The sequence below is a fragment of the Bemisia tabaci genome, chromosome 3 (genome assembly GCF_918797505.1).
Source record: "Bemisia tabaci chromosome 3, PGI_BMITA_v3".
NCBI lineage: Eukaryota > Metazoa > Arthropoda > Insecta > Hemiptera > Aleyrodidae > Bemisia > Bemisia tabaci.
Window position 1 is genome coordinate 62,957,834 of NC_092795.1, and position 26,757 is coordinate 62,984,590.

Here is a 26,757-nt window from a genome sequence, read left to right on the forward strand (position 1 = left end):
AAGCTGAAAACATTATTTATGAAACAGAAAACCCGGATTTTGAAACTGCAATGCGCCTTAACTTAATGGTATAGTTAACAAATCTACGAGAGTGGATTTTTCGAATGATCATTTTTCATAAATCGAGAAGTATCAATTTCAGAAAAAAATATAAAACTTGTGTCAATCAAAAATAATTAAGAAACGAAAAACTTGACTGAACACTCGCATGTTTTCCAATATTAGAAATTATTTTTATGCACAATGTTAACCAATCATACAAAGACTAAAATTCTCTCTTGGAGTAGGCAAGGTAGAAGTTGATTTTAACAGGTCGAACTATTCCTTTGAATCTCTTTTGATGATTAGTCGCGACTTTAAAAAGAACGGGGGATTCGTTTAATAAAATTTAGGTAATATTGTAACTTTCACAATTCCTATGAAGGGTGCAACCAATGTAACAGGAGGTTAATCATAAAATTCTCAATACAGAACCTTCAGTGAATCCATTTTCCTCAATCTTAGCTCATTATTTTCAAATTTTTAAAATTTTGGGAAATAAAGCTCTCCTCTAAATTTCCAAAATTCATTTCCTAATTTCTTTTTATTTGTTTAAATGTGAATGAATGACCATTAAAGGGCCGTCCCTTAATTACTAAGCGCACTTTTTCGGCATTTTTCACCACCTCTTTCCCCCCATAAAACGCTTTTGCGGCGTAGGTCCTCACCCTATGACCCGTAAAAAAAAATGGCGTAACGCTCTAGTTAACTAGCCCCTTCCCCCCTCCCCCCTTCCCCTTAGAGCGTTACGTAATTTAGGGACGAGCCCCTAAGTGGCGTTTTTATTTTAATTCCGTCAAAAAGTCATCCATGTCCTCTGTTCTTCAATTCGACTCCACCGGGCGGCGCGATGTTACGGGTCAATTTCTCCATCGCGGCGTAAAAACGTCGGCTGAGCGGTATTGTGCCTCGCAGCGGAATTTCTCACCCGCCGAAATTAATGATATTTTGTGCGTATTCTGACGGGCTAAGGAAAAACGCCGTATGAACATTCGAGAGTTGTCGAATTTCCTTCGATAAATTGTTTATGTTTGAGGAAAGCTATGAATATTTTTCCTTGGAATTTTCAGGAACTACAGGTGAAATTGCGAACAAAACTATGTGAAAAATTGGAATAAAAATGTTGACAAATTTTCCCGAAAATTCGTGATTTAACGAAAGAAATTTGGGAAGGCCTGAAAGTTTATACGGCGTTTTCCGTTAGCACGGGAGTATTGTTGCCGGGCGGAAGCAAGGGAGGCCGCGTTGCGAGCGAAACCGCGTCTTTTAATTACATTCTGCTTCTGTAGAGGCTCGGCCACCGGACTCGGATGACATCCGGGCTCCGTTATTCCGGCCGATATCGCGATGCGTGTCTCCTGTCAAATGCAAGATCCAAGCCCGGATTTAGCCTCATAGTTTGTATTCGACGTCCCGTCACCCAAGGGACTTTCCTTTTTTTGTGGTCTTGGGAGTATCGAAAAGGTTCCGTAAGGATTGAATTTAACCAAAGGGAATGGGGTCACATTTTCGGGGAGGAAAAAATGGGTCAGGAGTGGTTTTGAGCCTGACGATCCCCACACTTTTTCCTGCTGCTTTGAAATCGAGAGATAATATTTTGATTATGAATATTAAGATGTATAAGACGCAAGCTATTTGCAATCACCAGCAAATTGCAATCTTATTCTGTGAAATAACAACATATAAGAATTTAGAAAGTGAAGGAACAAGGTGGAAAGCACTGATTGTGCTTGGAATGCAAGCAGGCGTTTTTTCTACTTAAATTCATGCTGACCAGCTATAAAAGTTCTCTCTGGACGGTAACGCGGACAGTCTTTCTTGGTGGCAACCTTGGTGGCTGACAGTCAGGTTTGCCTGGAGAGAACATACACATACATAAAGCCGCTTTTATAGCGACGCCTCGCGCTCTGCGACGCCCAATCGCCATTTCCCCCTATCCTTCCAGAGATCATTAGGCAATTGGCACCTTCTGATCTCCTCCTCCACCCCTTGTCGCCAACCTTTCACAGGACGTCCACGCCGTCGCCTTCCGGGAGGAACCCAATCGAAGACCTGCTTGGGCAACCGGTCGTCTGCCATCCTTCGCACATGTCCATACCAGACCAACTGCTTGGACCTGATATCGTGCACGATGTCCTTCTCCACACCCATTATCTCGCGTACCTTCTCATTGCGGATACGCTCTCTTCTCGATATCCCAGCAGACCTTTGCCTGGAGAGAAACCTATCCTAAATAAACAAACAATCCTGCAAACTATTCCAAAACATTGAATCAAACTATTGTAAACTCTCCTGGTGGAAGAGTTCAATTGATTCAAAGCTTTCGTTTTTGCAAAATAGAGAATGAAAAAGGAAACAAATGCTCGAATATAAATTAAATCATACAAAAGAAAAAGTTAGTCAATCATTTGTTTCATTTAGGTAGTTCTTTTTCACTCTTCTGCCTGTGCAAACCTGGTCGGCGGAGACTGAGGAAAACTGCCCAGAAACGCGGGAAACTTGAAAAAGCGGGTTACAAACTACGCAGATTGCGCGCTGAGGAGAGGATTTCGGAATTTTCGATGTGCCCACAGTGTGGATTTTTCGAACGAATTTACCCTTTAAAAGTGTATTCAGTTGGCTGTATCTTTTGCATACAACAGACCCATTCACGCCATGGTACCACTGTCGATTTTTCTCGATCTTCGATACGAAGAAAAACCTCGAGATCAGTGTTGAATCTTAAGTAGTAGTCGAAGTTATAGTCGTAGGTCCTAGGCGCTGGATCAATTGCACGTGGTCCCGAGGTTCCCTGCGGGATTCACCGGGCTCGGGAGGTTTCCTGACCAGAAAATCCCACTTGGTGGGTCATTCAGCGGCGTGCTGCCAGCGCAAAACGCGCGCTGACGCCTGCAAACCTAATAGGGATACTTCACGCATTGCGCAATGCGTGAAGTATCCTGTTAGGTTTGTAGGCGCCTGTAACGCTGGTTGCCCGTAGGCCGCGGTCGCGGAGTGCCACGTCGCTTCAAGCAACTATTTCACGACAGAGGTGTTATAAGAAATTCAAGGCGCTCCAACGTATCAAGAATGACAGGCATCCTTTAAGAAAACAGAGCTACCCTCGCAAAATAAATCAAGATACTACGGCACAAAAAGAGAGCGGTAGTCCAAAAAGCTCTTTAAGTCCTAGCATCCGTATTTAATAACGTTTGGGCGTCCGGAATCTCCGGCGAGTCTCGGGACCAGGCGCGATCGACTCTACGCCTCAAACTATGCAGAATTCGACTCTTTTCTCAAGAATCCTTTCCTCCTTCGAAAATCGAGAAAAATCGACCATGGAAAATCTCGGAACTTTGTATTGTAGTTACGTCTTTTCGTGCGAAAAACGACAAAATTTGGGTTAACCAAAGGGTTAAGTTGCGTATGTTGCCCAATTTCAGCATCATCGTAATCTTGAGTATTTTTTACCGGATAATGTCTCAATTTCAAGGAGAAAACGCTCGCAAAATTATGTCACCGGGACTTTCTTCGCTCGAACATGGTTTGCTCTGACGGAAAGAGTCTGTTGGAACATCGATCGGGCACTTGTACGAGGGTGAAAGAGCAAACTGAATGATTATTTCGGCATTGTGTCGGAGAAATCGGTCACAAAAGAAATTGGCGAGAAATTGGTGTTCAATCGGTCGAGTGAGGCAAGGAGAGGGTAGCGACAAAGCAGGGTAGGGAAGGGGTGGCGCTCGACCACTATCCATTTACGATGACCATTAAGTAGCACAATTGCCATCGCTTCGTTTGAGTCCCAAGTGCTGTCTGCGTTTTCAATGATTCAGACGGAGGCCACTGCTTGGATTAAAATCCCTTGGAATGACGCACTGGCCGTACAGCGACTGCTTTCGTTCACATGTGGTTAACCAAAGGGTTCTACGATACAACCAAAGGGTTCTACGATACGATATGAGCTTAGAACACTTGCGGACTCGGAGACAGAGCAAGTATGTCAAGGGCTGGCTAGTCTCTGGATCCTCTGTCTGCTTGCGTTTCATCTCTCATCAACTGAGATACAACCTCCTACATGATGAAGTGCCGTGGAACTTTTGCAGCACTACCTTACGAGGTGGCTACAAAATAATCCATCGAAACCTTAAACGTCGCCATTTAATGCCAGTGAGCGATTGTTTAGAATTCGAAAATGCGCAATCATAGGGTTTCGGTATAAAAACTAGCTCCAGCGGGCTAATTGTTGAAATTTATAGACAAGGCTATAGACATAAAGGACAAAGCTCCTTTGCTACAAACTATCCAGAAGCGACAATACGCTCCGTTCCGTTTCGTTTCAGTCTTGGCGTGAAGTTTGAAATAAATGCCGATTTTTTCATTTGATCCTGATTGGTCCAATTGTTCCCGGCCAGAGGAATATAGGACAAATGAGAGTCGGGTCTGAAAATCTTATCATTTTTTTTTTTGGTCATTCTTTTGTCTACGCGGGCCTACGAGAGCGCGAAGCGCCCTCTGGGGGTTGAGCCGCGTAGCAGCCTGGGGGCATTGCCCCCTAGTTATATGATCAGGACTCCATACTTACATGATTTTTTTTTATTGACAATGAGTGTCGGTTCCCGCTGTTTGATTGAGGTGCTATCGTTCGACTCATTTCATCATGACCCTCTTATCACACGACATTTATATGAACACAACTAAACTTCTAGAATTTATTTTATAGGACTTGTGTAAAAGTTTCTCTGTAAATGGAAAAATATGTACTGAAGTTCTGCGAAGTGTTTCTGGAAACGGCAGTAACCCTCGATGATGTCTTACCATACCGAACACGCTTCCAAATTTCCCCGATGAAAAGAGTATCCCCGGAAAAATTCGGAAATATTATCAATCAAAAGATACGCAATGCAACTTAAAATGAATTTGCAAGGACAGATGAGAACAAAGACCGAAAATTAATGGGGAAACAAGAGATAAGAAAAAGGAAGTGAGCGCAAATTGAAAGGTAAGAAAGGTAGTGCTCCAATTACGTGCAAAGTCTTCCGCCTCTGATCCCTTTGAATTTACCACTATCTAATGAGACATGACGGAAAGGTCTCCATATAATGCAATATCTGCCTCATATCTGCCCTCATTTACCTGTCTCATATTTCTTAATTGCCGCATAATAATTAAGATGCGCCTTTAAACTCCTCGCGTAGTTGGAAGACAAGCTTTACGACCAACTAAGACAAGCTAGAATCACATTTCACCGAAAATTTCCAACGCACTGAGTTAAATTACCATCTATAATTCCTTAAGTTGTAAAAGAAATAAGAGTCGCAATTAATCTCGGAATACGATAGCTTCACTATCGTATAGTAAGGAAAAACCACGTACGAACATCTGAATGTCAGCAAATATCCAATGATAAAATATTCACCTTTTACAAAAGTTATGAATGTATTTCTTTGAAATTTTCAAACACTGTGAATTGCATAGCGGGTGAAATTCTTGGCAAAATCTGAAGAAAAATATTCGTTAGTATCCCGGATAATTTGTGTTTTATGATGGGAAATTTGGCAACTTTTGAGGGCTCATACGGCGTTTTGCTTTAACAACTTAGCAAGGCAAAATAGGGTGAATGCCGAGGTTCGTTACCCCTTCAATCGGTCGCACGGCAGCTAGGCATATTTCGGGTTCGAGTGTTTGTGACTCGCCTTTGCTATTTCTATCGTGACCTAATTCAATTCCCCGTCTTCAATGGGAGATCAGTTGGCTCAATGGGTTATTGGGAATTGACGATCCCCCCTCTCTAACTCTCCCCCCCCCCCACTCCGCTAAGGGCGTCCTTCCTTTCATCGCCTGCTGCGTCGATTACCAACCCCCACCCTCCTCCACACCATTCTGCGACTCTTCAGAAAATGAGTCGCCATAATTTAATCCGCCATTTCCGGTTTATGGCTCAAAACCGGAAACCAACGATTCCCGGATTCGGGAGGATTAAGTATTCACGATCTTTCTTCGCCCTCGTAAGGATAGCAGTCTCATTTTTTCGATCAATTTCATTTTAAATTGAAAAAATTACCGGTCTCTCGCTAATCTCTGCTAATGCTCTAGAAAATTTGGCTCATCAAAATGTTTCAATATTCAATATTCAATATTTCAATGTTCAATTCATATGTTTCAATCAATATTTCAATGTAGACATTAGCTGCCGAACTCTTTTTGAACACATTGAAATTGGCCACTGATCGACGAGTTGCGCGTCTCAACTATAGGAAATCAATATTAATGTAGAAGCACGAAAAAATGTGTCTCTTTTCCTGCAATCCGTGCTACATTTCATTAAATGGCAAAATTTAACAGTGCTTTGGAAGTGCAGCTGTGCAAGGTGCTCATTTTATGATTTAAAATTTGTTTGCATGTTCATCCTTCTTTAATTGTCTTCCCGTAAAATCAGTCCATTATTAGCTTTCTACGCTTTTTCTTTTGATTTGCCTTTTTCATCGTCTTTTCATTTTGAACTACTCTGAGTTGAGTATGCTTTGAAAATACTCAAGATTAAAATGAAAAAGTATATTAGACCCTTGACAAATTGTCTTGCGTATTTTATTTTTCAACAGAGAAATTACTTACAATAATCACGATTGCTTCAAAGCTTTCGCAAAAATTCATTCCTGTAGAGAGATGTTTGCACCTCCAAAAAATGTTTTTTTTTGATAAATTTTTTCAAGAGTTGAAACAAAGATGAATATTTTGAATCACTGCAATTTTCATGCACTTTTTCTGTAATGAAGTATGTCTATCTAATCCAAAACAGTCGAGCAAGTATACAGTTGTATTTGTTAAGGCACTTATCCATGCCCAAAAGTCAGCGGCAGGGATGCCGGCAGGGATGCCGTCTCAGAAGTAAAGCACAGAAATTAGCTCCTTGTTATTACTGGAGTTTAGCTCGCCTTGCATATCATTGAATTTCCGCCTCTTTCGGTACCCTTCTCTGCGACATAATGCGTAAGACAATTCTGCTCCGAAGATAAATCGCCTTCATCCTGACGTATAGGCACAATCACCACACGAGCGTTAAAATAGTCACCTACCCTAAATTTTTAATCAGATGGTTCTCTCGCCTCTAGCAAGCAGGGCTTATGATATATTCCGGTGGCACATTGCTTACTTTTGTTTAAAGAAATGAATCTACATACAACATTCATAAGGTGCCTCTGAAATTTTGCGAAGATTTTTTGCACTAAACTCTCCATGAATTACGCGAAATCTCATAGACCTATTTTAAGAAAGGGTATGATTGAAGGTATTCATTTATAAGATTTTTTTCTTCTATTTTGCGGGCCGTGCTAAAAAAAACTCTAAAATGATAATTGTGTAGCAGAGTCAGAATTTGTCCTTTTGATGACTCTATCAATCCCAAATCTTTTAGAGAATGAGTTTTATCGGACCCTCAGTTCCAGGAGGTTCTTGTCTTTTTGAGACACCTCCAACATCCCTCCCCCCCTCCCCGGGTGAATTGCGCTCGGACGTTTTTTCAAAACTATCTATGTAGAGTAGATCTACCTGGTCCTCCGAACGCTATCCACATGACAAAGTACCTGACTTAAATATTCGCCTTTGATAAAAGCACGATTCTAAAATATGCGCACAAGTGATAAAACAGGAATTGACATGGAATTTCTGCTGCATAATTTTACACAAAGCGCATCGCAAAACACTTGAGCCCATCGTGTTTCTCCAACCGAGCGGGTTACACGTCGAACACGTGTAAATGTACGGATACATTCGGAGTGCTTTCGAGACAACCTATGTTCAATAGGAAAGGTTGGCATCCATCTTGGAGCCCGCTCCGAATTGAAATGCGGCGGAAACGACATTATTTAAAGAATCCGCCGAAATCAGCGAGCATTTTCGCGAGGCTGAACCAGAACCACCCTTGAATGGGAGAAAAATCACCTGTCGCTCTCAAAGAACTCGCGCCAAAATTCGGTTTCCCGCGCACGTTCTCGAGTGTGCGAACTCAATCTGTCGCTAAGAAAATTGACTTCACCGCCGCACAGTGGATCGAGTCAATTAGAGAGGTCGCACATGAAATTTTTGACTAAAACGGCAAATCTTGATATTTATTTCGTCACATTTTAAATTTTAAGGGGTGCCTATGGAAAAAAAAATTACGAGGAAACCAATGAAACCACTTTTAGAACCTGAAAGTTTTGTATAAACGGAGTTATGAGCGTTTAAAGTTTCCAAAGTTTGTCCGACCTCTCCTATTGACTTGATCCACCGTGCGCCCAAGGAGTGACGGGGGGTGGAGCTGCGTAACGGAGTCCCCTCCCCCGACGCTAGATTCAAATAATTTGATTTCTCTTTTTCCCTCGTTTCGCGATTTTAAGAGAGAGCCTGGCATTGATCAGAGAGCCGCTCGCAGCTGTTCAGGATCGGAAAAATGGATCGTGCTGTGAATACCTCATCGCTAGCGCCGCGCACAAGAGGCTGCGGATGAAATCTGCCGTGCTAAGGAAAAACGCCGTATGAACATTCGAGAGTTGCCAAATTTTCTCCGATAAAATGTTCATTTTTGAGGAAAGTTATGGATATTTTTCCTTGAAATTTTTACACTGTTTGGATCAAATTACGAACGTAATTCTCTGAAAAATCGGAAGAAAATTGTTTATAAATATTCCCATAAATTCGTGATTCATCAAAGGAAATTTTGCATTGCCTTAAGGTTCATTGGGCGTTTTCCCTTAACACGGCAGGAATCGAGTCGTGTGTTGTAGACACGCGCCGCGGGAGGAGATAATGGTGAATGGAACGTGTCACTGATTTTCTGAAATAATTGAATTCGAATGTCATGTTCAGAGGCGTTGTCAAAAAAGTCCGACGATCAGACCGCCGTGCTAAGGAAAAACGCCATATGAACATTTGAATGTTGGTTTTTGAGGAATGTTTTGCATATTTTTACTTGACATTATCAGATATTTTACCATCAATTGTAAACAAAATTGTCTGAATAATTTAAAGGAGAATATTCAAACACGTTGCCTTGAATTTTCTTTTCATCCGAGGAATTTGGCAACGTCTGAAGGCTCATACGACGTTCTTCCTTAGTTCGGTAGTAGAGAATAGAGTCCCTTTATACTGAGAGTCAAGACAATTTGAATCCATTTCTGATTGGTTCCCGTATTTTAGGCCTCCACAGTGTCACAAACGGGAATAAAGATTACATTTTTACCAATTGCAAAGATTATAGTCTGGAATGGACCAGGGAATTACGGGTTCGGCAAGGAATAAACGGAATGAGAGGAGGAACGGAGAAAGGCATTTGAGAATGGGCCGATCAAAGATTACGAAAAACGTTCAATTTCTGTAATCTTTATTCCCGTTTGTGACATCCATGAGCCGAATTGTCTTGACTCTCAGTATAAAGGGACTCTAGTAGAGAATTGGCATCTCAATCCTTTTACAGGAAAACTTTGCCGCTCTCAGATAGGTCGGCAAGTTTGAGACTATCATAGATGCCCCTCCGCTCCTAGCTTTGGACCAAAACGGTGTATCAGGATATCGTCAGAGTTTTATATGGAATGAAAATTCTCCAATGTCCAATTTCTGAAGCAAACTTTGATCATTTTCGCCTAGAATACTCTTTTTCCATGGACATTATTCATTTCTTCCTCCATGATACAAATTTCTCTGGATTGGGTGTATTTACTCCTTTCCTTCTCGGTTCTTACTCCTTGAGACTCCTTCGTACTATGCATTATACTGACATCGTCAAACTAGGTCAATTGATGAATAATTGGATTGCATTTTGCAAAAAGGAACCACTAGCATTGCAATGATGCTAAGATTGTGCAACTTCATCTTTTGCAATAAAATTGCGGGAATCGTGAAAATCTATGAAATTTAGATGGTAATTTTTATCTGAAATTTACAGCTTTTAGCGAGTAAAAGAGAAACTATCAATGGATGATCGGGGTTTTCCTCCAAGACAAAAGAAGTTGCACAATCTTAGCAACATTGCAATGCTAGTGGTTCCTTTTTGCAAAATGCAATCCAATTGAGATGCGGAATGCTTATAGACCAATCAAAAACTAGGATGTTATTGTCACATTAAGGTGAATCATCCTCACTGTTTGAGACACATGGACCATTCGGAAGTGTGTTCTGCCATTGTTTGGTCTCTCAAATTTTTTGGGTGGTTAACGGTTTTCACTTGCATTAGTTCTTGCCATGCCAGTGTTATTGCAATTCAGTTGTTGTAATGTGTCTGTCGCAGGCAAATAGTAAGATCAGGCATTTTGTCAAATGCCTAGGCAAATAGTCAAATATTCTAACTTAGAGCGAAATTCTAATTCTTTTCCTAATTTCAGACAAAATAATTCTTTGCTCCTGCAAGAAAAAATTTTCAATAAAAATTTGCACACACACACACTGGGAAAGCTAAAGTTTTCGCTGATCATTTGGAAAGTATATTCACTCCTAGGAAAAGTCTTAAGGACGAATGCGATCTTGCTGACAAATTGCTAGAAATAGAAGAGCGAGACAATTTGGAAGTTCCTAAAATTACAAAAACAGAATTATTTGATCTAATTAAATATAAAGTTAAATTAAAAAAAGCCCCGGGCGCTGATGGGATCACTGGTGAGATTCTAAAACAGCTCCCAATGAGAGTGATTGCCAAACTAGCCGAAATTTTTAATGCAATTATTAAAATAGGATATGTGCCAGAATCCTGGAAGACTGCGGAAGTAATTGTTATCCCGAAACCAAATAAACCCATGGAAAAGGTAGATTCCTACAGGCCGATTTCATTATTGTCAGTGGTAAGTAAACTATTTGAAAGGGTTTACTTAAAAAGACTATTGCCAATTTTAGAAGAAAGAAAGATAATACCAAATCACCAATTCGGTTTCAGGGCGTCACATTCTACCATAGAACAAGTGCACAGAGTTGTGAGTCTTATAGAGAGAACATTGGAAAATAAAGAAGTACTAGGGGGCTACGCCCCCTGGCCGATACGCGGCCCAACCCCCCGAAGGCGCCCCGCGCCATCAATGGGCCGCTTCGCGGCCCTATTTTTACCCTCCTATTAGTATTAGTTTTATTTTTCCCCTAAAAAATTTCGATATGAGGTATACTTAATAGAATGAAATAATTTTTGGTTTTGATGAATAAAGAAAAAAAAAATTTTTTGAAGTCAAAAGGACGCGTTTTGGAAGACTGCTTGATGAAATATTGCAGTAAAACAACGAACAATTTTAATCAGGTAATAATTAAGTGAGTCCGGAGTCGGGGATCGAACCCACACCTTGATCAATGTGAGCGCTTCCGACGTCGTAGACGACTCGGCCACCGGTCGTCTTGAGATGCTGAGCGGGAATCTTGTGTAGATAAGTATAGAGCTGATGCGCAGGCTACGCACGCTACTGCGCAACCTCCTCGACCACTGCGCATCCTCCCGCGCATAGCGGTAGCAGTCCCGGAGCATTCTGTAAATTCACTCAGTTTTATAACGTGATTTTAAAAAAACCTGGGTCCTTTTTCCAAAATCTGATTAGAGCGGGCTCATCTAGGGCCTATTACCTGTCGATTTACGCAATAATCATGGAAATCGGCCCAGTAGAATGCTCAAACGAACTATGACAAAACACAAAAATTTACATTGTTTAAATGGGAGAATTCGCAACTTTACCACGTAATATAAAAAAACCTGGGCCATATTTTGAAAATCTAAAAAGAGTTGGCTTATCTAGAGACAATTGCCCGTCGATAGCCGCAAAAATCATGAAAATCGGCCCGGTAGAACGCTGGAACTAAGCGTCACCAGTTTCGCAAAATTAGGAGGTCTCGGAGCTTATAGTATAGAAGATGTTCGATGATTTTTTTAGATATTTCAGCAGCTTTTGATAAAGTCTGGCATCTGGGTCTTCTCTTCAAAATACGAATTTTTTTACCATTTAATCATTATAAGCTAATCAAATCTTACCTGGAGAACAGAAAATTTAGAGTTAGATTTAATAATTGTTATTCAACATATAGAAGAATAAAGGCAGGAGTACCGCAAGGATCATGCCTGGGCCCATATTTATACAATATCTTCACTAGCGACATCCCAAAACCGAAGAGGGGCTTTATCGGCACTTTTGCAGATGATACTGCCTTAGCAGAAAGAGACAAAGACATATTTATCTCTAATCATAGATTACAAAAAGCTATCGATGAAATGGTTGAGTGGGTTTCTGACAATGGCGCCACGCTCAACGCATGTAAATCTGCTCATACTGTTTTTACAAATAGGAAAATACCACAATTACCAGTTCTCATAGAAGATGAACAAGTTCCTTACGTTACAAGCGCTAGATATTTAGGAGTTTATTTAGACTCTAGACTTACTTTTAAAGATCACATCAGAATCAAGGTGAAAGAATTAAATAAAAAGTTTAAAAAAATGTATTGGTTGTTAGGCAAAAGATCAAAATTGTCAAAGAAAAACAAAATTTTGCTGTATAATCAAATATTAAAACCTATATGGCAGTATGCTTCACAACTATGGGGTTGTGCAAGCAAATCTAATATAAATAAGGTAGAAAGATTCCAGTCGAAGGTTCTACGAGAAATTATTGGAGTACCATGGTTCGTAAGGAACGAAGACATAAGGAGAGAATTAGAGGTACCCACGGTTAGACAAGTAATTGCCGAGACAACGAAGAGATATGAATGTCGTATTGAAAAGCATATCAATGTAGAGGCTTTAAACCTTTTAGATAGTACAATACCTGTGAAAAGGTTAAAAAGGTGGGAGACCTTTGAACTCCCATCAAGATTTAAGTAGTTGAAGGTATGAGTGAGAGTGTGAATGGAGTGTGAATGAGGGTGAAAGGAAGAATGCAAAACCTTTAAACTAAAAACCTTTATGTTATAATACATTTAAGAAAGAAGGCAGAGAATTTACAATTCCTGTTCTTTTAGATAATCATAGTATTATCTAACGTTAACATATAAAATTAATGCAGTTTGTTAAGTTTTAGTTTTAAGCCACGTAGATAGATACAAGAAACACTTGTAGTAGTTACGATATATTTAAATAAAATTTCTTTAAAAAAAAAAAAAAAAAAAAAAAAAAAAAAAAAAAAAAAAAAAAAAAAACACACACTAGTATTTTAAACAATTTTTAGCTCCTGAAGAGTCACTGATCTTGAAATTTTCAGCATGTCGTAAAATACAGAATTTTCGGAATTCCAACATTTAAAAATAAGAGAGGCAATTGAAGAGAAAAAGACAATAAGAGTTCGTAGGTTTGATGAGTTATTTTTCAAAAAATAGTATTTGTATATTTAATACTATTTGCCTACGACATGTCCAAAGTTAACAGAAATCAAGTCGCATTTTCGAGGAAAATAGTAAATGGTGAATTTATCCTTAGCATTAAAATATCCTACCAAAAAACAAAACCCACGATAATTTATAACATTCCAATTTTGGGGATCATATGTATGTCCATATGGTAACTCCGAGTATTACGAGGAAGAAATATCCTCCTATCTTTCCAGACTAGATTCCTATCCGTAAACTTCAGATCATGTTGTCGGCGAAAATGGGGATGTGAAATTAGCAGCATGCATAAATGACGTATTTCTATCAAACGGAACTATTCACATTATTAGTGAGCCCTCTTATGCACATATCGACGGTGAAAGTCGGCAATCACATAACTCGTTTGCGGTGTCTGAAAATCTCCGCCTCTACGTCATTTTTTTAAAGGAGAACAAATTGATATTATTTCTTTAAGTTTTTGCAGAATTTCTTCGCATTGAGAAGAAAAATCATGACAGTTTTAAAGAATTGCCGTTGAGTAGTTTTCCATTTAAAAAATAAAGTATGACAGGAAGTCTGCGACGTCGCAAACCGAGTTATGTGATTGCCGACTTTCACCGTCGATATTCTTATGAGTCTCAGGGCTCATGGTCGCAGACAAATAGTAAAATCAGGCATTTGTCAAATGCCTAGGCAAATAATCAAATAAATTGACTTAGATTGAAATTTTGATTCTTTTCCTAATTTTAGACAAAATATGTGATTTTTTTTTTTTTTTTTTTTTTTAAAGATAACTTTGATTTATTATTTTGGTTACAAGTTGGAACATAGTTTAACAGAACTATGGCCGAAGGCCTATGTTTACATGTTAGATTAGAATAAGAAGTTCCTATATTTACAAATTGGTGGTTCCCCCTTTTTTATTCCCGAAAGATAAGCTAATAAGTGGTTAGAATATAACTTGAAGATCCTCGGTCTTCTGAATGATTAAGTGTCTGCGTTATCCTCGGAATTGTCGGCTGACATGTCATCGAGGGAGGAGTGTTGGTAGGTTGGCATTTCAGGTGACTTCTCGTTTCCGTCTTCGTTCAGGACTTTTTGCTTTTGTTTGAGGACTTCTGTGATGTAGTATTGGATGAGATACCAGTTTTTCTTTGTGTTGATCATTTGTTCGATGATATTTTCTGGAGTTATTGAGACATTTAGTTTACTTTGGAGAGAGTTTCTGAGTAACTTGAAGGATTCACAGTGAAAAAAGGTATGTTCTGCATCATCTAAATATGTGATTGCTCCCGTAAGAAAAAATTATCAGTAAAAATTTGCGTCACGCAATAGTATTTTAAATGATTTTTAGCTCCTGAGCGGACACTTATCTGGAAATTTGCAGCATGTCATAAAAAACAGTAATTTTAGAATTCCAACGTTTAAAAAATATGAGAAGCTATCGGAGAGGCATAGACAAAAAGAGTTCGTAGGTTTGATGAGTTATTATTTCCTAAAATATTGAAAACTTGTGAGATCTCCGCCATAAATTCACAAAATTTTTTAGACCTTCAAAATTTAACTATCTGCCTAGGCATTTGATAAAATGCCTGATTTTACTATTTGCCTGCGACATATGTCCGTATGGTAACTCAGAGTATTACGAGGAAAAAATATCCTCCTATCTTTCCAGACTAGATTCCTATCCGTAAACTTCAGATCATGTTGTCGGCGAAAATGGGGATGTGAAATTAGCAGCATGCTTAAATGGACGTATTTCTATCAAACGGAACTATTCACATTATTAGTGAGCCCTGTTATGCACATATTCTTATGAGTCTCAGGGCTCGTGTCTTAATGCACATAGTTCCGTTTGATAGAAATACGTTCAAATGTCAAGACAGGATATTCAGAGACGATACCGATGGTATGTTCGTTGATTCCTCACAATCGAATGACATCTCATTGATCTATCAATTGGTGTAAGCTCTTATGATCAAAGTAGACGCTCAAAGTGAGATTGAATTGGAGGTCAACAAGCAACGCCAATGAGAATTACGAGACCCGTGTTCGATTGATGACTCGAACTTTGACTCATTATGATTAAGTTCCTGCTTTGATCTTCTAACGGACCACATGCAACCTAAGAGACACCGTAAGGGATATCCACGATTGATTCCACGAACTCCTCCCTCCCTTATTGTGAGTCTCTGCGAATTGCCCTAAGTTTTCTTTTTAATCTTGCTTGTTTCAATTCGAATTTACTATCGTTGTTTCAGATCCATTCAGAAGAGTCCATTGCAATCGTCAAGCTCAAAATCCAGGAAGACAGATTGGATTGCTTTTGGTAAGTGAAGGATTTTGTTATTCGGGTTTTTGTGAATACATTTTTGAGACCTAAAGATATTTGGACGTCTCAATCATGCGTGAAACTTATCTGAATTGGTGACGCTACTCGGAGCTCATAATCATGGAATCTCATATCAGGCCTCCTTCAGTTTCTCCTCTCGAATTTCTCTTCTTATACGTTTACCCATGCATATTTTCCCATCTCAACGCCGATCCCTCCAAACCAATTCAATTTGGCCTTCCGCGCCGAGATGCGCCCCGGTGCGATAGTTATTGCTTCCGTCTTTCACTATTCCTAGGACATTGATGACCTTTCAAATTTTCCCACAAAATTCCAACTTGTGTATGAGCCCTTTTTGAATAAAATCCACAAGAAAAAGGTATTTAAAGGCTACCTCGCCTGAAATAATCATGTAACATTTTAGACGAAATTGAGATTATATTTTATTGCAGTAGTGATTTCCGGTAAAACCAGTTTCTTGATACACGACGCGTTCCCTCGAAATCACAAAAATACGATTTAGCTCACCCGTTCGTGATAGAATACCTTCTATTTAGGCGACAAGAAACATTTTATTGAATACACTTTAGTTCATCAGAACATATGCTTTCATTCCATTTGATTTTCTTCCTCATATCTTGAAAAATTGAAGCGTTCATTCGCCAAACCCAGGAGCCGAAAACTCACGAACCTGAAATTCGGGATACTTGCAGGCAGCTAAGGTCCAAGAGATTTTAAGTTAGAAGCTTCCGTAAAATGACGGTCCAATCGTTTTGTCAAATAAATGCGAAGACGCGTGTTGAACGCTTGAGTTGTGCAAAATGATGATATTGGAAAGTAATATTAAAACGTCACACATCCATTTGCAGAAAATAAATGAAGCGCTAGACTATCACAAAACAATGCTCTAGATTTAGGAAAATAGGTCATCGTGAGAAACAATACGCAGGCTTCCCCTACTCACACAAATTACTTTTCCCCCATTTAGAAAATTCGAGGCGAACACTCAATAGTTTTCCATATTTGTAACTATTTACGGATCTCGCGAATGAGTGTTCTCGTAAGAGCGCAATTTCAAGCTCGATTTCATATTCGTTTATACTTCAGTTATGCACAAAAGATCGCGCAATTTTCAGTGAGATAGTTCAGATGTAAATAGAGAATAATCATTAAGCGAAGATTCCAGCCTCTTGCCATGATGATAGCATGCGGATTCCATCTGGAACGTGACAATTGCTCGATAAAATCGACGGTAAGATTGCATCTCGCAATTTATTTATGCAGGGAAGTTTTGATTGCGAGGAAAAGGGGTACTGGAGTTCTTCAATGCATTTGTGCTATTATATATACCCAAACACACACACACTCTCACCCTCACACACACACCAGAAAAAAAGAAGAACTCCTCTAGACTGAAAGAAATGGGTTACTTGCGCATGTTACAGAATCATTGCTTAATGGTTGAGTTGCAATGAGACTGTTGATATCTCTCTAAACGCTGAGTTTCTACTTTCCACATTAAACAGATAATATGGTGAACAAAAAAACAAAACAAAAAAAAAGTTGAAAAACGGTTCCTTAATTTCAAACAAAATATTTCCTGCGGCTCAAAGGAGGTGTTTTTGATTTAATGATGGTTAAAGCATTTTTTCATCTGAAAGCTTTATTTTTTTTTATTTTTGGGCGTGTGTATGTTACTACTCCCGCCTTATATACATCGCGCATATGTATGTTACCACCTTTACGATCGTTTCGACCACCTTCTGATACAGTGTATCGAGACCCTTAGGTGCCTATGGGAAATTGAGTGGCGGGTAAGCTCCGAATCTTTTTAAGCTCGTCAAATAGTTACTGATACTTCCATTGTTAAAGTGCTACATTTTTTTTTATATTTCTGTAGTTTTTACCCTAAATATTACAAATGAATGGACTACGCCATCTTGTTTCTTTTTAGTACATAACATACCATGCGGAAGAACAGTTTAGTAATTCAGATGATCCGTCAAAGACATCGGTTTTAGATGGAACTCTTCTTGTTGCATAAGAATGAGTTTCCATAATCAATGCTCGGTTTTTTTACTAAAACGACTAAGCACCATCAAAATTGTAACTACAAGATCTTGCGAGAAATCCATTCCCTCAAACGACTAGGCAACCTTGTCAGACGAAGTCTTCACCCGGAACAGCACGTAAGTCGTCGTGTCGCATCTAAGACGTAAGAACTTAACTGCATTTGAACGTGAGCTCAGGGAAGCATAATGTTATACGGACAACAAAGTTCACCTTAAAAAGATAGTTTGGTCAGCTATAAAGTGTGCAGCGCCGGACTGGCCCGCCGACGAACGCAGGAGGGAAAGACAGGTTGCCTACGCGTTCAGGGGTCAGTGGGCCAGGACAAAAATGCTCGTAAAGGCGCGTTCACGCTCCAACGGGCACCGCATCGTTCGTTGGACGGGAGTTTTTATGGCTCGTTGACAGATGGCGATAAACTACCGCTCACGTCTGTATCGCTCATCCTCTTCCATTAAGCCCCCCCCCCCCCCCTCCGTTACCAATGCTAGAAGTCTTTTCAGAACAATCTTTTCTCGTGGGAGGTCCAGCTCATGCTAATTGTCTCGCATCTTGGACGTTTCAAATGGTCGGCAGAAATGAAGGGAAACCTAAAACGAACAACCCGCTCCGATAAAATCCGCGGGTCATTTCCCAAGACAAATGAGCCAAAAAGAAAATTCTGCAAGGTTCCGAAATTTGTAGTTTAACATAAAAACCTCGCTTTGCAATTCACGACATAACCATAACTCAGCTCTGAGACAACGTTTCTTGGTTCGCGACGCTTACCGCAAATAAACCAATTTCGGTTAATAATCTAATTCGGCAATTTAATGCCTTCAATTTAGAGAGTATGCAATCCGCAAATTTGCGGGCCCCATGTGCCCTCTAGCACCCTAGACAACTGGCAGCTGCGATAGGATTCCGCGAATGCCCCTTTTTTTTCCTTTTCGGAGATGCATAGGATTGCGCGAATTTCATCCGTTTCTGAATCTTTACAATGAGGATACATATTTTCCCTTTAATTATGGTAAAATCTGGAGCAGACAGTCTCGAATGATGGCACGCAGTCCTACAGTATTCCTACAGTCTTGTAGGCGCTAATGTGCGCTTCTCGCTAACTGACCGACTGCACTGCGTTTGGCGCAATGCGAGAAGTATTCATGCAGTCTTGTAGGCGCTAATATGAGCTCTAAACCGACCGCACTGTTTGGCGCAATGCGTGAAGTATTTCTAGAGTCTTGCAGGCGCTAATACACGTTTAACGCCGGCTGCAGTGTGTTTGGGTCGATTATTCGAACTCGCGTTAGAATAATCGCAACATCGAATAATAGAGCTTGAAAGGCCCGTATTGTGTTTCGACGCCGCATGAGCATTCCAACAGTGTCTCATTTCTCCCGATTAAATCTTTTTTCTGAGAAAAGTGAGGAAAGTTCTTTACACCCACAACCATTATTCAATCTTGTCACTTCATTTATCATCAGAAGGTAAAACATCGGTGGTTTTGTCAACAAACTAACCTAAACTAGTGTTAACAAAAAATGCGTTTATTTTCCAACTGTTTCCCGTTTTGCCAAACTTCTACCTTGCATTAACTTCATTTCAAGTTTGCGCATTCCTGTAGCAGATGTTAAGGTTTCTATTCGTATCCTTGTGTCTATTCCGCGCAATCCTCATATATTTTCTCGGACCTTTCGCGCAATTTTGGATTACCGAATCCGGCTCTGCGAGTTGATAATCTCACTGAGCATAGCGATAAACAGAAAGGAGTGTAAGGGTTAAAGAGTCAATGGGAAACTCAATTCCATGTGAGGTTATACAATGTCAATGTCGCGCCCGCATCCGGTCGGTGGGTCAGGGGGCGACGATGATCAATCGTAAAAACCCGCAGCGTGTCCTGGTTTTGGACGCCACATTTCCATTGGCAAGTCATAAACAGAGATACGTTACAAGTGAATGGCCTCTTTTGGCATGCTGTGAAAGTTGTTCAGTGTGTCATCGCATCAAGGCAGTACCTTCATAGTCAAGGGTCAATGGCTATCTGGTCTTTAATTGTGAATAATGTATAGAGCTCAGCAAGTCGTTGCTGATGAAATGCCTTCAATTTGGAGAGAATGCAATAAGCGTGCCCCTTGTGCGTGCCAGCACGCCGCGCCGGCCCACTATGGTCCCAATTCACTTTTCAGTGATCAAAAATCATAGCGGCTCTCCGTTTGAGTATAAATACATTTAAGAAGTGTTTTCCTCATGATTTTGATGCGCTGAATCCGAATTTGACCTCCGCTTTTCCCTAAAAAATCATTTGCAAAAGTTACTGTCATTTTTTCACAAAAATCACAAACTACCATACGATTGGCTTGTTATACTTGCTTAGATTGGATGAAAACCATGCGTTCATTGCACATACATGTACAGTTCATGTAAAATTAAGAATGTTTTGATTTTTTGACACCCCCCCCCCAATTTTTTTTTTTTTTTTTTTTTTTTTTTTTTTTTTTTTTTAAGGAAAACTGAACTGAAAAAAATGAAATAGATCTAAAATTCATTTGTATTTTAAAAATGTCGAAATAATGCTTCAGAGAAGACTTTTCTTTACGTTGATTTGACGGGAAACGCAAATCGGGTACATAACAATGTTGAAGAGCGGGGGTGCAATATTGTCACGTTAAGAAAAATTCAATCAACAATGGATAAATATTCGGAGAGTAAGAAATTTTACATCAATAGGTACTTTCTAGGATTGAAAAGAGCGTTTTTAAAGATAAAACTGCGGAACGGAAAACTTCCCAAAAAATCTCAAAAAGTAGGGGGAACCAAATTTTTTTCGAAACGGTCAACCTCAAAAAGATTCATAGAAGCTATATAAGTGCGTCTCTGTAGATGCAAAAGTGCTTAGCACGTGTTAAGCCTGCAACTATAGGTGTTTTTCGGGGCAAACAATTGAGTTTTCCTGGGACAAACACGTAGTCACGTAAAAAATTCAAATTTGGTCGAAAAAGCAGGCGGAAGCAATTATTTTTGGTTCGGTTGCCTTTCTAAGGATCTGCAGAAACGACTTAAAAGTGTCTCTGGAGGTGCCAAATGTCTCAGAATATTTTTCGAGGGGCTTTCCAGGGTTGTAAAACAGTATTTTGAAAGAAACACGCAGGTACGAAAAAGATTCAAAATTCGTCCAAAAAGCAAGAAGAACCAACAATTTTTGGTTTAAAATCCTTCTTAAGGATTCATAGAGACTACTTAAGCACGTTTTTGGAGGTGTCGCATGCCTCAAAAAAGTTTAAGACGACTACAGATTGATCGATGGCTAAACTTGCTAAATACCGTTATTTTAGCCACCGACTTAGAGACCTAGTAAATTCGATTTCTCGAGAAAAAGCAAACCAAAGCACGAAATATTTCTACTGTAGCTTCCCAAGGATGTGTAGAAGCTCCCTAAAGGTGTCTCATTAGGTGACCTTTGGTGACTTTTTTTTAAAATGAAAGTTCGTGGGAAAAATCGGCATTTTTTTATGAAAAATAGGTATCCAACTTCTACCTTGTGTGGGATGTGTCAGAATGCCTCGGAGAAAAATTGTAATTAGTGCGTTACAATCCTCTTAGAGTCCTCTACAAAATGGTATAAGCAAGAATTCTGAGAGACCATTTCATGATTCAGGAGAGGCTCCGAACGCTTTGTTAGAAATAGCCACTTCACGGGTCAGAAAATACGTATCCGACTATTTGCACAGTTTGTGACACTTTCAAAGTGACTAGAAATTTTTTTGAGGTATACTACGTGTAGTTTATGACCCGTAGATACTATATTTATCAATTTTGACTTGAAAAAAAAATGTCGTCCAATTTCATAAACATCGATTTTTGAGCGCTCCCGAGCGGATTGGGACCATAGTGCGGCCCCGGCCCGCTAATCCGGCCCTGCTCATGGAAGATCTTATCGTGCTTTGCAGATCATTCAAGCAACATTAACTATTTTTCAAACCGGACAAAAAATTTAAAGGAGAAATTTCTTAAACTTTTTTTTTTTTTTTAAATAAATATTTTTAGGCAATTATTTGACGAAAGTGGCTCAATGGGGCGTTTTCATTGAGCATCATTGACAATGCTGGTTTAGATAGAACGAATGGTCAACGTAATTCGCCACCTTAGGTTTTAAATATTAGGTTTAAACTGGTCCGGAATCCGCAGAACAAATAAACGATCCAGAAGAAAACACAATGTCGTGTTTTTCACTGATTCAGGTGCTCGTGTATCTTTTTCTAAAATGCAAATCAAGGATTGCTAGCGAAATGGAAACGTGGTTTCTCCAGCTGCTTTACTCGGCAACATTTGGAGCTGCATGTTTCGTGTGCGAATACTTACGTAGAAATCCTTCCGATGGATTTACGCTCTCGAGTCATTTTTTTGCGCGGAGGAAAATGTCTTGATAACAAGAATACCCCAATGAATTTCATTTTTCTCCTCGTGAGCATGCAATGAGAAAGGCTGGGTCGACGACGCTGCCAAGTTTCCAGAAAAGCGTTTGATTTCGGTGAAACTAAAATTTGAGCTCCACTCATGTGTAGAAACCTCGAACATCTTATTCCTTTCTTGATGAGATGATAGAATCTTGGCAATATGATACTGAACTTTGCGCAAAATTCTTGACTTTATTTGCTCAATGTTGTGACGATATTTAGTCAGCACTAAAATTATAACCGTAATGTATATTTTCAAGAAAGAGAATAAAAATAAGCAAAAAATTTGTAAGTATGGTTAAAAGCCTCGCTCCACATAGATTTTTAAAAGAAACGTCAGAGATAAACATGTTTGCATCCTATCTTGCCGGTTATTCATTATCACTCTTTAAGAGTATTTCTCAACTTGGTCAATTTTTAAGGAAGAGGTGAATTTGGTTTTATTCGATTGAAAAGTATTTGTTAGCTCGAAAATGATACGAAGATCAGCTCAATAGTCATCTTAGCCCCGGATTTACAGCATCAGTTGGGAGACTTTTGGTCATCCAGACTATGCATGATGAAAACTAAACAACCGCACTGAAACGAGGAAAATCTGTCACCACAAATAGCATCCGTTGTAACAACTATACTTCAACCCCCCCCCCCTCCTCTCCATCTCTCGTAATAATCAATTATGAGGCGCGTATAACCGTTTATCGATATTTCCCCATTTTAAGCTGTAAGAATCGACTGCGAACACCCTGTTTATCGATCATTTTTCATAGGTTTAAATGGCAGATCAATCGATAAATTGCAAAGCACGCCACGCCACGCATAATAAGTCGTTTCCATGACACAACAAGTTGGACTGTGAGAAACTAATTCCTTGTGATGTCAAATCTAAGTTTTCCAGGTGCAATTGATTATTCGATTCGATGGAACCATGAAAAGGAAATCGACTTACTAGATCGCATTTAACAAAAAAGAACCAGCGCAATCACAGTGTTGTTAAATTGTTGCCTCCTCATAATTATCTGAAAAATCTCCCAAAATAGCAAACAGTTTTTGCATCCCACCAAAAAATCGTTACATTTAAAGGGACAGTTGTGTAAATTTTAATGCTGTACATATATTTAGTATTTTTGAAAGAGAAAAAGAATTTGCACGATTTTGAAAACACTTTAATCGCGCTGGTTCCTTTTTGCTGAATGCGATCCAAATGTGCAAACTGACAAATGGATTGCATTTTGCAAAAAAGAACCAAGAGCATGCCACTCACATTAAAATTGTGCAATTTTTGTAACTAGCAAATATAAACCGATCATCCAAATAAGTTTAATCTTTACTCCTAATGAACTATAATTTCAAGACGAAAATTACCTTTGCAAATTTTAATTTTTTCCTTGGATTCAGTAATTTTCTTGCAAATAAATTAAGTTGCTCAATCTTAGGAGCATTGAAATGCTCTTGGTTACTTTTTGCATAATGCAATCCGAATTCCACGGTTCCATTTGGATTGCATTATGCAAAAAGGAACCACTAGCATTGCAATGTTGCTAAGATTGTGCAACTTCTTTTGTCTTGGAGGAAAAACCCGATTATCCATTCATAGTTTCTATTTTACTCGCTAAAAACTGTAAATTTAAGACAAAAATTACCATCTAAATTTCATAGTTTTTCACGATTTCCGCAATTTTATTGCAAAAGATGAAGTTGCACAATCTCAGCATCATTGCAATGCTAGTGGTTCCTTTTTGCAAAATGCAATCCATTTCAAGTTGCCTCCTCACTGAAAGACAGACTTGTGAGGCAATGAGACAACGCGGCGCGGCGAGGACGCAAGCTGACATTGCTCACGGAAGCTTTCTATTCACCTGTTGACAGTGCTCGCTCCTCCCGGTGCAAGGCGTTACTTTTCTTGACCTACCTCACCCCGCCCCCCGCTTTTCCCTCGCTTCACCACCCGCCTCCCTCAACAAAACGTCGCCCCTTTGACGAAACGGCGTATCTCAATATTCCACGTGCGCCCAGGTTTATATATGAATGCATGCTTGCCGAGGCTCATGCGGTATTCGAGTTACGACCTTATTACGCCGCAGCAGCGACGAAAAGTCGAAGCACGCACCTTCTGCTTTTAAAAGTTCACCGAGGGAATTTTGCAAAATGTTCCGCTCCCCAGTGCCGTTTACTCGCACAAAGTTTTGCTTTTATTTCGCGCCAGAACAGGAAACTCGTAATTCAATCACTCGATCTATCTTTTCAGTGCAAAAACAGAAAAAGCTTCATATTTCAGGTTTTCATGGCGAGATGAAGGGCACCGGGCAGCTCTATCAAATAGCAGTGTGTATCAGCCTATAATTTACTGATGCCAAGAAAAAAACACTAAAATATGAAAGAGCTTGATGCAAAAACGGCTTTTTTCGCCCCCCCTCTGGAAGTTCTTCAGACTTTGTCTATTGATTACTCATACTTGAGCGCTTCTTTTCCCAAATTTTCAGACCCCCAAAAAATTTTGGGGGGGAGCTAGGGGGGGTGGAAGTCAAAACCTGTGAACCTCGATATCTCTTGAACAAAGAAAGATATCGAGGTCCGGTTTGGACGAAAAATCGTCTAAAATTGCATACTTTAAGATTCTAAAGGTCGAAATCCCGATATCACATTTTTAAGTCAACATATGTGCTTTTTTCCAGTTTTTAGGTCTAGAAAATTTCTTTTAAACGAAAAATTTACAAAGATCTCAATTTTTTATTTGAACCAAAACCAGTTTTTTAAATTGTTCGTCTTTTTCCGCATCCAACGAGTGGTCCATTAAGCTGGGGAACCAAACGGTTCCGGAGTTATGATCGATTGAAGTTTCCGCTCAACGCGCGCCGACCGATTTTCGCGCGCAAAAAAGTCGGATTTGACTGTTATTAGATCAGATTGAATGTTCAAACTGAGCAAAATGCTTTATTAGGGACTCTTGAGGGTCGCTGAGTTCAGAAATTACCGATACTTCCAAAAAATTCACGTTTTTAAAATTGCAGCTTCGGACAGGACCACTGAGCGGCCGGTCGGCGCTCAGTGGGCCTCTAAAATAGCGCTGCGGAGCTGTAATTTTAAAAACGTGAATTTTTTGGAAGTATCGGTAATTTCTGAACTCAGCGACCCTCAAGAGTCCCTAATAAAGCATTTTGCTCAGTTTGAACATTCAATCTGATCTAATAACAGTCAAATCCGACTTTTTTGCGCGCGAAAATCGGTCGGCGCGCGTTGAGCGGAAACTTCAATCGATCATAACTCCGGAACCGTTTGGTTCCCCAGCTTAATGGACCACTCGTTGGATGCGGAAAAAGACGAACAATTTAAAAAACTGGTTTTGGTTCAAATAAAAAATTGAGATCTTTGTAAATTTTTCGTTTAAAAGAAATTTTCTAGACCTAAAAACTGGAAAAAAGCACATATGTTGACTTAAAAATGTGATATCGGGATTTCGACCTTTAGAATCTTAAAGTATGCAATTTTAGACGATTTTTCGTCCAAACCGGACCTCGATATCTTTCTTTGTTCAAGAGATATCGAGGTTCACAGGTTTTGACTTCCACCCCCCCTAGCTCCCCCCCAAAATTTTTTGGGGGTCTGAAAATTTGGGAAAAGAAGCGCTCAAGTATGAGTAATCAATAGACAAAGTCTGAAGAACTTCCAGAGGGGGGGCGAAAAAAGCCGTTTTTGCATCAAGCTCTTTGGTCCGAACTGCATGTAACATAAAGTGGTAAAATAGCGCTTGATCCGCACTAGTTTGCGGAGAAAACGTCGGGGAACCCCGCACTATTTTACCCCGTTTACTGATAGCTTGACACTGTTCGCTTCTAAGAGAGCCGTTCCCTCGGTCTAAAGTATCAAGGAATCCCTAGGGAATCTCATAATTAATTCCCTCCAACGCAACTGGGTGAATTTATTCAACTTGCCTGTTTTTTAAGGACTTTTTTCGCTTATCGCGGGGAACTAAATGCATTAAGAATGCTACCAGAATCCTATGCTAGCTTCTTCAAATAAGTTTACGATGCCAAAGCTGAATAAATCCGAACTTGCTCAGTTGAACGGAGCTCAGTAGGAATGGATGGATAAAATCTAGAACTCAAGATCGGACATGGCTTGTAGATTTACGACGGAGGTTTACCAACTCAATTTCCGCTTTTCTCCAACGATGCCAGGTTGGGATCGTCTCTCTTGAAGTACATACCTACAGTGGATATAGGGGAAAACGTTGATATTTGTGACTTTGAAAATATACCGCTGGACAAGGTATAAATAATATCACGATATTTTCTTCTTCCTTAAAATTTGGCGTAGAAAGTGATTCCCGCAAGGAGAATTTGGTGTTCGTAAGTTTTCAACTAGACGAGATATTAATATGTACAATTAGCATAAACGGAAAAACATGGTTCTTGCGAATGACGTTTTCATATTGTGATCATCATTTAAACAATTTTCATTGTTCATTTAAATGTTAACATCTTTTTTAACAGTTGATTTCCGAAATTTTCGCAGTGTAAACTATTTTTCACGGAAAATTCTAAAGAGGAAACATGCACGGAGTGCGTTTAGTTTCTGCTTCGTCTCGTGACCTGTTGTTGGAGTCAT

General features: G+C 39.6%; 1 protein-coding gene across 1 annotated transcript in view; it reads left to right on the plus strand.

Annotated features, from left to right (window-relative positions):
- The window catches only part of LOC140224169 (uncharacterized), a 143,065-nt gene that overhangs the window by 85,736 nt on the left and 30,572 nt on the right, over positions 1–26,757 (plus strand). The window contains exon 4 of the mRNA XM_072297616.1: positions 15,579–15,646. Coding sequence (XP_072153717.1) covers positions 15,579–15,646 — 68 coding nt within the window. The remainder of the gene's footprint in view (positions 1–15,578; positions 15,647–26,757) is intronic.